This window comes from Megalobrama amblycephala, linkage group LG21 (assembly GCF_018812025.1).
Source record: "Megalobrama amblycephala isolate DHTTF-2021 linkage group LG21, ASM1881202v1, whole genome shotgun sequence".
NCBI lineage: Eukaryota > Metazoa > Chordata > Actinopteri > Cypriniformes > Xenocyprididae > Megalobrama > Megalobrama amblycephala.
Genome location: NC_063064.1, coordinates 7,600,439 through 7,613,935, shown reverse-complemented (window position 1 = coordinate 7,613,935; position 13,497 = coordinate 7,600,439). Strand labels below are relative to the sequence as shown.

General features: G+C 38.1%; 1 protein-coding gene across 1 annotated transcript; it reads left to right on the top strand.

The window, feature by feature from the left end:
- Nucleotides 1-168: 168 nt before the first annotated feature.
- Nucleotides 169-13,358, top strand: bmp7a (bone morphogenetic protein 7a). Its single transcript, XM_048173413.1, is given in 8 exon segments — nt 169-967; nt 970-1,149; nt 5,769-5,961; nt 8,086-8,228; nt 9,560-9,775; nt 9,964-10,040; nt 10,122-10,232; nt 12,170-13,358. Coding segments are annotated over 8 exon segments (1,284 nt in total). The 5' UTR covers nt 169-753; the 3' UTR covers nt 12,320-13,358.
- Nucleotides 13,359-13,497: the final 139 nt, after the last annotated feature.

Below are 13,497 nucleotides of genomic sequence, written 5' to 3'. Positions count from 1 at the left end.
AAGTCAATGGGGACCAGAAACTGTTTACCCACATTCTCGAAAATATCTCCATCTATCTGAATATCTGTGGTCAGCAGAAAAAAGAACTTAATACAGTTTTAGAATTTGAGGGTGAGTAAATTATGACAGAATTTTCATTTTTGGGTGAACTATCCCTTTAATGATGATGTTTACTAAAAGACAGCCCATTGCTTTTTTCTTTTTTTTTTTTTCTTTTTTTCTTTTTTTTCAGAGATGTCAACTGTAGATGAAAATGCAAATTGTATATTTTAGGTTGCGTAAAGAGTCACATGACCAGAGCCTTTGTCTTAAAAAAGAATTTATTTTTATTTGTTTGCTTGCTTGCTTTCTTGCTTATTTAATAAAAAGGACCAGCAATTTACATCGAGCTATCACAAAGAGTAAAACTGATCCCTAATTATAATAACGTGGGCTACACAAATGTGCATGTAGTAATTAGGACAAAATTATGTTTATGCTGTTGTTTACTAAAAGACAGCCCATGTGCGCGCGCCCCACCCACGGTCTTCAGCGGGCTATTTAAAGCGTGTAGACATCAGCAGAAGCATTGAGACCATCAATGCAACATTACAGATCATGCTGGATTTATCTCCGGACTGGATTATTCAACACGTTCAATATATTTGAAATCAGCTCAAGTTATATAATCAAATGAAGTAGCAAGACTTAAAGTTATCTAATCAACCGAGGACTTATTCTTTAGTATTATTTTTAAAGAATAAGTTATTAAATATGATTCCAGTGCAGCTGATCTCAACTTTGATAGTCGCGTGTGGCTGCAGTGTGCTCGCGGACGCAATGCAAGCTAACTTCACCCTGGATAATGACATTCAGTCCAGCTTCATCCAGCGGCGGCTGAAGAGCCAGGAGCGCAAAGAGATGCAGCGGGAGATCCTCTCCATCCTCGGGCTGCCGCACCGGCCCCGTCCGCTTCTGTACGAGAGACACACGCAGCTCCCATGTACATGCTGGATTTGTATAACGCCATCCTGGAGGACGGGGATCAGCGCAGCGGGTTTGTGTACTCTTATGAACCGGCGTACACGACCCCGGGACCTCCGATGATGACCCAACAGGACAGTCGCTTTCTCAGCGATGCCGACATGGTGATGAGCTTTGTAAATCTGGGTGAGCATCTTATGATATAATCTTTTTTTAGGTTCAGCAAACCGTCTTCCTATCAAGAACGATTGGTTGTATTTGGGTTATTAAGAACGATGACTTTGGTGAAGACAAAAAATATGATTTTTTAACCTTTATTTTATAATAGTGCTAGTATAATTTTTTATAGTAAAAAAAAAAAGTAAAAGTAATCATTTCGGATTATTTAGTTGCAAAAGCACTTTAATTAGTTTTACATTTTTTATATACTAAACTATATTTATGTATAAATGAGATTATGTATGTTATTAATCATAGCTCATATCTTAAATATCTTTAAAAAATATGTTTTTATAAAAATAAATGTTCTTTATTTTATAAAATTAAGGTGTTCATATATATATATTTATTTATTTATATAGCATACAGATTGTTTCAAAGCAGCTTTACAGTGATAGGAAAATGATTCAATGATGCAAACAGAGTTCATTTTGGCTGTACATCAGCTCTACAAGAAAACAGTGTCATTGTTTAGCTGATGTTAGTTCAGTATTGACGCAATTGTAAAGTTGTAAATATCATGTAACGATCATCAATTAATAATTTATCTATAAAGCAGTTCTGCAGAAAACAGTGATGTCATCATCCAGCTCAGTTCAGTTCTCATCCAATAGTGTCAATGCAGTCAAATTTTCAAATGTGTTCAACAAACGTATGCCCAGATCTAGGATAGCAGCTGACCATTAGTCATTTTTCATACAAATAATATATGTTTTGCAGTAATCTCTGTCATTTCAGAGAGATAAAAAATGTGATGCTTTTATATATATATATATATATATATATATATATATATACTTTGTGTAAATTTTTGTGTAGTTAAATTTGTGTAGTTAAATGTAAAGGCAGCGACCGTGTATCCAATTTCCACAGAATCCCCTCGAAGCTCTGAGACATGGGGTTTAATGGGGCTTTGTTTCGCATGACTAGGATTTAGGGAGGCATTTTTTGGAGAGTGCTGAGGGCAGTAGACACGGAGGGTCACATACATCATCCAAACACTCTTGCTTTCAAGACTAGACCTCTTGCATGTGTGTGGTCGAAAGAGATGCTGAATATTTAAAAGATGAAGCTTTAATTTTATTCCGAGATGTGGACATGAATGCAGTTGTGTGAAACTAATGATGCAAATGTGTTTGCCAGAGTGTGTATTTATTAAGGCAATATCCGGTCAGTGACTTCCTTGAACATTTCTTAAACCCAGTTCCTGTCTTTGTTTCCCTTGGACAAGGAAAACAGTATTCCAATGTGCTAGAATTTCATCAAATTAATTTCATCAAATGTTTTACACATTTAATGAGAGGGCAGGCTTATGATATGTTTAGAATCAGTGTTGGACGGGGTGATCGGGCTGGTGTAGCACAGGGTGTTTTTTTTTTTTTTTAATTGATGACTGGCAAAATAATTTCACGCTGGAACCCACCCAGAACACCCTAGCAACTACTCAAAGCACATTAGCAACCACGTAGCAATCAGCTAGAACCTTTGCAACTACCTAGAAATCATCCTAGGAAACACTTTTAAAGGCCCCAGTAACTACCAATCAACCAGCCTGTCAAGTAACCACTGTTGCAACCTCCATAGGTAGACAATAACATGTATCCCTTCAAACCTGAAATCTCTCTTCAAACTGCTAAAGAGTATAAGCACACAACCTTCAAACTTACGCCTTTCTTCAATCTGCACAATCTGTTTCTGTAGCCTTCAAACTGTTTTAAACTTTCAGCCTAGGTTTTTTCAATCCAACTATCTGAATTTGTCTTGACAAACTTTTTCCTTTTCATATTGTGGAGTAAAAAGACCTATATGGCCTTCAAGTTTTTACTTTCAAACTAAAATACATTTTAAAATCTTAAACAATGCGTTGTCAAGCTAACATAAATGTTTCCCAAACTTTCCTTTTCTAGCTTTAATTTACAAAGAGGTTGTGGTTTTCCAGCAACCTGGCTGTGACCTCATAGAGCAGCTTGTGGTAAAAATGACTCCCATTTTCCATGTTTATGTGTTTCACATGGAAGTTTGACACAGACACTGATGCTTCTACTAATGAAAATGTAAAAATCCTCCACAACCTTTCTTATCGGAATCAAGACCTTTCGCATTATTTGGCATAGTACATTTAGACTGGCATGTTTTTAAACCAAAAAAGCTCAATTAAATGAAGTGTTTGACATGGAACTTAAGGCTGCAGCAGACACCTAATCAGTTTACATTTAAGATAAATAGACGACCAAGATTATCATAACCAAACAAAAATGAACAGCGATCCCTTATGTGAATTGTTAATCCAAATTCCCTGCAACTCTAAACTCAAAGTAGAAGCATGCACAACAAGCAGCGTACAAATCCACCTGTTTATGTTCATAAGCTGATTTTGAAGAAAGTAAGCAGATCTTACCTCAGATTTCTTGCCTCAGCATCAAAAGCTGATTAGACCCCCAATTAGTTTTTCATCCATCTCAGAAAACACATTTGCCATTGTCTGATGTTTAGCATTTAGCCTAGCATTTGAGACAATAGAATGCTCTCTTGTTAACTTCTAAAGCCACTATCTGTAAAATGTATTCAATGTTTTATTTACCTTTGAATCATCTTTTGGGGGCTTATCTAAGCAAATATTGATATATGTGATTGATTGGTTGTCATGTCATGTAATTAATTTGATTAAAATAGTGATTGAATTTGATTAATAGCGCATATCCCACAATGAAAAAGGCTTACATCTGCATGTGTATGATTGTTTTTACTCAACAGAGATTATAGCAATTAAAACTGTTTGTTCTGCCAAGTGTGTTGGCCCCCATTCCTGTCCTCAGATCGAGAATTAAGTGTAAGAAAACAGCACATGGTGCAGCATGCATATCTGAGCGCAGATCATTGCATCATATGGTATTTCACATAAACGCACCAAACCTTACAAGCAATAATTGCCTCTATAAAATACCCATGTTTTTCTTTCCACTGTTTAATTGCGGTCAAACAAATGACTCGCTATTTTGAGTATGCACATACCTCAGAGTTCTTCCTCTCAGAGTGCTTCCCCCAGTAATCGTGCTCTCGCAAGATAGTTAGCTGTTGGAAAAGTCTCAAATGCATCACTGTTCCCTAGCACAAGATGTGCATGAAAAGATGAGGAATCATCATGACTGATTCCATGCATACCTGCAGGAGGTCACTTGAAAAACCTGGAGTGGGTGATACTCAAGGACGAGTTGTAACAACAAGCATTGTAAAAACAGCACAATACCTCCAGGAAATGTTCTGCTCATGCCACCGTCAGACTGGAAATTCTGAGGACAGGCCTCAGCTGGGTTAGGGCTGGGTGGAAACAACACAGGGGTTAAGTCTGTGTCGGCCAAGACTTCATTATAATTTTTTTCTCTCTGCACGCATGGAGATACTTTATTTTAGCCTCTCTTGCTGTTAATGGGTGTGGAATGTGGATTAACACAGATTCAGATGCCAACTGCCAACAAAAGAGGAAATGAGGCCTACCCCACTGAAAAGATTAGATTGGAACTGTTTGAATTTCCATGCTGGTCCAGAAGGTTATGCTGAAATGGTGAAGCTACATGATCCCAGCATCCACAATCCAACATATGCTGGTGCTATGGTGGTCTTTTCATCAGGATAGGAACAACCTTGTCCTAGATGTGGTCAGCCATGTCTAGAATATTTGGAACAAGCCAGATGCTACTCAAGACGGAATTAGATTAATTTACCACAGTTAACAGGTCTTTCAGGTTAGTGTTGCAAGGAGTCTCCATCTGAGCCATCAATATACTATCTGAATGTGCATGTGTATCCATTACGTATATATGTATATGTGGGGCACCACTGGTTTCCGGGCCAGGCATTTAACAGAGCTTTTCTTGTGGTTGGCACATGTGTGTGATTGAAGTCTATGGTGGGTGGGTGCAGGGCCTGTGGTTTCTCCCCCAGCTTCAGTCCCCGGGGTACCCAGTGCCCAGATCAATCACTGGCTTATGGAAGCAAACATTTCTTTTTTGGACACAGTGATGTGGGTGAGGCAATCAAGCGTAAGCGTTCAGTGTGACTCCACTGTGTTTCTGACAGAATGAAGTCTGGGTATGGTGACTTATGCTGTGGTGTGAGTGTGTATACTCATTAGTTGGCAGCGGCACTGTGAAGTTGAATGAGACAAAAGTCTGTAGTTTACATAGAGACCAAATCGAGAGTTTTTAACCAACTCAGCACAGATTCTGACATTTTACATAGAAAACTTCAATGCAAAATACCTGTAAATATGAGGTAATGAAAACATTGATTGGGGGAGTCACTCCACAAACTCAGGATTGGTGAAAAATTAATATGGACTGTGACAAATAGAAAAAAAAAACATAAATAGTATTTGTATCCACATAATGAGGAAAGTCACACTTTGACATATTCCACATTATCTTAAAATAGCTATAAAAACATTAAAATGCAGTTTGAATAGATATTTCTATGTTTATGTGCAGCTAAATGAAATTCTAATAGAATTTTTGTTCTCGAAAGACAGTTAAATTACATTTAACACATATTAACTGCCCATTAACTCCTTCATCTCCCTCTTTCTGAAGTGGATCCAGATGAAGACCTTCATTTGTATCATCAGCACCGTAGAGAGTTCCGCTTTGACCTCTCCCGCATCCCGGTGGGAGAAACCGTGACTGCTGCAGAGTTCCGTATCTACAAGGACTTTGTGCACGAGAGTTATGAAAATGAGACATTCCATGTCAGTGTGTTCCAGGTGCTTCGACAGCAGCCCAAAAGGTATGTGATTACAAAATACATTAGAAAAAAGAATTTAGCCATTCAGCCCATGACATCGCCCAGAACATTCCTTGTTCAGTGCATGCTATTCCAAAATGCAATTAATTGCTCCTTCTTGGAGGCTACTTTCCTTTTTGACTGACTTTACAAATCCCAACTCCTCCCCTCCAACCTTCTGTTCCATTGTGGTATGGAACACCCACTTTCATGATCCAATCAATTACCAATGGATAATATCATGTCTTTCATTGAAAATCTGTTTTATTCTAAAATATGTCAGATTATGGAAGTAAAACGGGCATGGTGTTTCACGTTGACTTTAATTTGGATGTGCATCTGTTTGCCCTGGGCCTTTAATGGTTTGGTTATTTATTGTGTCAGCTGTGAGTAAAGGATATAATTTTTCAGATATATAAAAGCTAATTCACGACTTTGGTATATTCAAGTTGGTTGGGTTTTTAATAGAGAAGTATTTAAAGGCCTCTAGTTATAAAAAAAATGTCTGAAATGAAACATATGCCACCACTCACACTTTAAGCCTAAATGTGGGAGGGATGGACCCACACACACAGAGAGATTTGTCTGCCCAACCATACATGTCTAGTGCCAGGGCTCCCACAGAATTCCTCGATCTGATTTACGGTGTGGCCGCTAACAAGCAGTGAGAGCAGCCGCCATTACAAAGCCATTACTGTCAATTATTGATATGCAGAGTCCTAAGTGGACGGGAGGTTCTCCGCCCCAGACATCTGGAGAAACACCCCATTCCTCCACTCAAAATGATTTCCCCTTCAATCCCTCATCCTTGATCACACCTCTTTGGAAAGTTCTGATTGTGTCCATAAAGTGAAAAACCTGAAGAAGTCCTCCAGGTGAGGCATGCTCAGACAGACTGTCTCTCTTAAGTTCTCCGTTGCTTGTCCTAAATCACACGCACACTAAAGCATTATCCACCCCCGATGCACACATTCCCCGTGAAGACCACCCATTGTGAATCATCCTTCCTGCACCTCTGCCCATTGTCATGCAGAGACGGTTCGCCCCGTTGATGCGCACAGACAGCAAGGCGACTAGACACCTAGTCTCCTGATGCCCTCAAGGTTTGAAATCCTACCTGTAAGTCAAGTCATTGTTCAGGAGAGCCATCTAGCCCCTGTTTTCATCACCGGAGGACAATCTGATGTCTTTTAAGCAACGTCACATTTAATAAGAGAGAACTTTGAGCTGTCTTGGAAACATGTTGTTGCCTGTGCAGTGTCAGTTGTTTTTGAATTTATTGGTCGTATGAGCCAGACCTCAAGTTCTTATCTCATGGAATAGAGCTTATTTTGTGTTATCTTTATCTGAGAAGGACAACAAGTTCTGGCATGAGATGGCATTTTAGCTTCTCATTTCCTTGTCTGCAAAGAAATCCTCATGAAGAATTCATGATGTTAATGTTAATGATGCTCAAATTCGACTGCATTAAGAATGATGCTTTACATGTAAACTCCACTGAAGTGAAAGTCTCATTGAGACATTTAAGATTTCTCAACAGGTTTAAATTGGTCTCGCAGATTCGCTGCGTTGACCAGGAAGCTGCTTAGTTTGAAAGTGACTTCTGTGTGAGCTAAGCTTAATACATTTCTACCGTGCTGAAAAACCTAGCATTGCTGGTCACCAGCATAAGGTATGTTTTGCATGCTAGGACCTGCATGGGATGCTGGTTGCTGGTTTGCTGGTCACCAGCAGGGGAAGTGGGAGTACCTGTGGACCAGCTACTCCAGCTCAGTTTTGCTTGAGAACAGCATGACTATGCTGGTCCACCAGCTACACCAGCACATTACCAGCTCTACCCAGAATAAACCAGCTCAGAATTCATGCTGGGTTTATGCTGTATTTTTCAGCAGGTTATACTATTGACAATTTGTATGTCATGTGCCAAGCACATTCTAGCAACCGCATAGCAACACTCAAAATATACTAGAATTGCGTTTATATGTTTACATGGGCAAAGAGGACTAATTTTATTCAGAAAATGTAAAAATCTAGGTGTTTTTTTATTGTTTCAGTCATCATATCCACTTTTTTCTATCATAGTAAAGAGCTATTGACCCATATATGACCTCTTCTGACCCTGCTTAGGGAGCTGTACCTGCTGGACTCACGAGTGGTATGGGCGGCAGAAGAGGGATGGCTGGTATTTGACCTCACGGTCACCAGTAACCACTGGGTCATAAACCCTGGTCAGAACTTGGGACTTCAGCTTTCTCTGGAAACCGCACATGGTAGGTAACTTTAAATATCAAGATATCTTTATAACATAACCTGCCAAATTACCGTCCTAAATGGTCATATGGCAGAATAGCACTTAAAGGGATGGTTCACTCAAAAATGAAAATTTTATCATTAATTACTCACCATCATGTTGTTCCAAACCCGTAAGACTTTCATTCATCTTCGGAACACAAATGAAATTTTTTTTGATGAAATCTGAGAGCTTTCTGTCCCTCCATCATCAGCTAATTTCAAAATCAAAGACCGCAATAGGATAGAGTGTGGCAACAGCACTGGTGAGGTCATTTAGTCTCATTACTTTTAGATGATAGTGTGTTGAGCATCTGTGACATTTGCATTTGTGGCAGTTTCAGCTTGCTGAAGAGATACTCAGCTGTTCATCTGTGGCCATGCGTGTTGCTGTAGCGCTGTCATATCTGGCTATAACATGTTATTTAGAATATAACACACTTGCACACATTTATTTTTTAACATTTTTGGGAGGAGTAAAATTTACATACGTCATTTCAACAACCAGATGCATTTATACTTGTTCAGTTTTGACTGGAATGCGTCCCAGACCACCTCCTGAAGTGGTTTGAGCGATCAGATTTATTCTCGAATGATTTCTCGAATGCGTTTCAGGGGGGATTTATACCTGGTCTTTTCACGAAGGGATAGCTATCCGATCTGAGAAAACGAAGTGACCAGATGTAAACAGGCCCTTAATGAGGCAACATGAGTGCTTTGTTTGCACAAAAAATATAATTGACCACTTTATTTACAAAATAATGTAAATGTAAATCTCCAACTAAAGTGGTAAATACATGGTAAATTTTGTTTTTTGCGCAAAACACTGGTGTCGCTTCATAAATTTGAGTTTAAACCACTGGAGTCACATGGATTACTTTAATGATGTCTTTGCTACCTTTCTGGGGCTTGAAAGTGGTAGTTGCATAGGCTGTCAGTGGAGAGACAGAAAGCTCTCAGATTTCATTAAAAAGATCTTCATTTGCATTCCGAAGATGAACAAATGCCTTATGGGTTTGGAACGACATGAAGGTGAGTAATTAATGACTAAATTTTCATTTTTGGGTGAACTAACCCTTTAAAGGTATAATTCAGGCAAAAATAAAAATTCTGTCATCATTTGCTCACCATCATGTAAATTTAAACCTATACTCTTTTCTTTCATCTGTGAAATTTTGGAAAATCTTGAAAACATCAGGGGGATCCAGTGTTGTTCTGGACACCAAAAAACAAACTACTGGAACAACATGATAACTCATAAGCAAAATATTTATCTTAAAGTCATCATGCAACTCACTGTCGCCCTCTGTAGGTGAAAGAATGAACCCAAGGAGAGCAGGTCTGGTGGGCAGCAGTGGACCTCAGAATAAGCAGCCATTTATGGTAGCGTTTTTGAAAGCATCAGGAATCCACCTCCGAAGTGTACGCTCAGCATCAGGAAACAAACAGAGGGGTCACCACCGTTCTAAAAACCCCAAACCTGGTGTTGCACCCAGCCAGGTGGCTTTAAAGACAGCCGAGGCCACAGGTGACACTTTTTACAATAAAAAAATGTTATCTTGTGTTAGTTCATTGTTGTAATTTTCAGCCTTATGCAATTTTTTTTTTTATTTCTACAATGGGACATACCATCATACTACCTAACCCTAATAAACATACAGTTCATTAACATACAAATGTGCTACATATAATTATCCTTCATCCTGTTCTCTGCAGACGGTGCTAGTGTAGACCCCAAACAAGGCTGCAAGAAGCATGAACTCTATGTCAGCTTCAGAGATCTGGGATGGCAGGTACCCGAAAGTGTTTCCGATTTCTCTTTCATTGTATGCCTTTCTTTCCTCTAAACTTTCTCATCTTTCATGTGTTTCCAGGACTGGATCATTGCTCCAGAGGGTTACGCTGCATACTACTGTGAAGGAGAATGTGTGTTTCCTTTGAACTCTTATATGAACGCTACAAACCATGCTATTGTACAGACACTGGTGAGTCCCACAATTATTTTGTAAATGTATTAAAAATGTCATTTTTTTCACTCAAAAATGATATTTCTGTCATTATTTACCCACTCTCATGTCATTCCACACCCGTAAGACCTTCGTCCATCTTCAGAACACAAATTAAGATATTTTTGATGAAATCCGAGAGTTTTTTTTTTTTATCCTCCATTGAAAGCAATGAAATTACCACATTCAATGTCCAGAAAAGTAGTAAAAACATGGTTAAAATAGTCAACGTGACTACAGTGGTTCAACCTTAATGTTATGAAGTGACGAGAATACTTTTTGTGTGCAAAAACAAAACAAAAATAAGGAATTTATTCAACAATTTTTCCTCTTCCCTGTCAGTCTGTTACGCTGTGTTGCGCAGTGCTGCGTTTACGTGTTTATGTCCGAACACCGGTTCATTATTGGCTGGCTCCTGCTTCAGCATCACACGCATGCCTCGTGCAGACCAGGCGTCGGCCAATACTGAGCCGGACGTAGAATCTGGAAGCGCTGCAACGAAAATAGCATAGCAGAATGACAGGGGAGAGATGAATTTGTTGAATAAAGTCGTTATTTTTGTTTTGTTTTTGCACGCAAAAAGTATTCTTGTCGTTTCATAACATTAAGGTTGAAGCACTGTAGTCACTTTGACTATTTTAATGATGATTTTACTACTTTTCTGGACAATGAATGTGATAATTTCGTTGCTTTCAATGGAGGATAAAAAAAAACTTTCGGATTTCAACAGAATATATTCATTTGTATACCAAAGATGAACAAAGGTCTTACAGGTGTAGAGCAACATGAGGGGGAGTAATTAATGACAGAAATTTCCTTTTTGGGTGAACTAACCCTTTAAAATTTTGTCATCATTTACTGATCAACATGTCATTCCAAACTCATATAATTATCTTTCTTTCATGATGATATACAAATGTTTTGGCTGTTTTTGTCCACACAATGAAAATCAACTGAACAAAACAGAACAAAATTTAAGTGCTTATTCACTCTCAAATCAAATCAAATTATTGAACAACTCAAGTACATAAGGCCCAACTCAAATATGGTGACACGTCAATAACATCAAACCTCGCTGGTAGAAAATGTGTGAGTCATGGTATTCTAAAGGGCTTTTCACACTTAATTATAGTTCACCCTGGGCTATTCTAAAGGTAAATGGAATCCTTGGTTATCTTGCTTCACGTTTCATAATTTACCCAGGGTTAATAATTAATCCTGGGTATTCATATAATGACGTTTCACACTGTAAATTCCTAAAACTAGGGTTAACATTCGAATTTGCATATTTGCTGTGTTAGTGTCATTGATTGGACGAACGCAGCACACAACTTGTTTGCATAAGGGCTCTAGCATTGTGGATCCTTATATTATACTGCTGACTTTACTATCAACTTTTTCCTGAATGGAGCAAAAAAAATCCATAAAAATAGAGCACAATTTTTTTTACAGGTGTTTTACCTGTATTTTGAATTCTGAACTGCGGGGTTTTTTAGGGTTAACGGAAATGTCCGTAAAATTACTGGATAATGTATGTGTAATGAGCTGCCAGTACTTTTTCTGTTATTTTATGGATTTATTTTTTGAAGTGAGCTTTCGAATTATGAAGGTAAAAATTACCAGTCTCTTCTTCACATCTTCACACCAGTTAACATTATCGCTATTTGACATTTTTCGCTCTCAAACGAAAAAGCAGGGTTTAGAAAGACGATAACTCGGGGTTAAGTGCAAGTGCCCTTAATTAAGCCCTTAATTGTGTGGAAATTTGCAGAGCTCTCTCTGTGGAGTTCTGTAAAAGAGATGAACATTAGTAATAAAAGTTTAATTCAACTAGCAAACATTTATATACCTATGCTCTGCAGTTGTTATAATTAGAATGTTTCACTTCAAATCATGTATTTCTCTGGTCTTCCTAGGTCCATTTCATAAACCCAGAAACAGTCCCAAAGCCCTGCTGTGCTCCAACTCAGCTGCACGGTATTTCCGTTTTGTACTTCGATGACAGTTCCAATGTAATATTGAAAAAGTACCGCAACATGGTCGTCAGAGCCTGCGGATGCCACTAATCACTACTTCTGCCCTTGGGATTCATAAAGGATGGAAAAAATATGGGATGCAAATACTGATTATTTTGACAATCAAGTGCCCAGGGAGGAAAGAGACTCATTACTGGAGCAAAACTGGACTTTTCTGTTAGAAGAGAATACACTCAAAGCATACATTTTCATGTAAAACTCAAAACTCCTGGAATTGTATGAGGTTGACCACAGCTGAGTCAAGTGTGTGGCGTTCTGGCTTTCATTTCTATATAGAAAGCCAAGTTTGGAGTATCAAAGAGGACATGATCAGATACAGAGAGAGAGAAAAAAAACTGGCCTCAGAGATTTAACCAGACTGATCAGGGAAGATGCAATTGATTTAAGCACGTTGCTCTATAGAGATTTAATTACAAAACCACTTGTACACACTATAGCATGATTTCTGTATATAATTTCTGGATGTAAATCCTGCCATGACTAACCTTATCAAAACGCCTGAGACCACTAGTGAAAATGCTTTTATTTTGGTGAAATGAAAATGATTTTATTTTTTAATATTTTTCCTTTAAAAATTATATTATAAGCATAACAATGTGAGTAAAATGAAAAACAAATATGAATTTGAGAATGATTTAGTACTTGGTATGTCCCCCTTCCAGCAATAGAGCATCTTGTGTGCTTCAGTGGGAGAATTCATAATCTTTAATATTTATTTAAAATTTTTACCTCAAAATTTGGTTATTTCCAGGTTTAAATGAGATGTTAAATCACAGAAATTCCATGTGGTCACAGACTTTAAGACCCCACTGTATTTCAGCACAAGATCTGTTGACCGTTACAATGAGTCGAAGCATTGTTTTCACTCTTCACAAAATTGCACTATTTCAGGACATTCAAGAAACCCTTTCACATATGTTTAGCACTCGATTAAACAGGACTGCAGAAAATATGAAATTCAGTTTTGTCTTGGAGTCACTTTGGTTCCGTCACATACATGAAAGAACACATGTTTTCTCTCAGCAGTTATCAGTCAATAAAAAGACATATGCCTGGATTTGGCCTTTCAGGGGTTTCAGAAGAGTCATAGTTTTGTGTTTACTCCATCGGCAAATGATTTCATGTGAATATATTTAAATTACTTTGGATCTCATTCATGAATAATTTTACATACTTATGTGCACAGGATTGGTTCTCATGATACAATT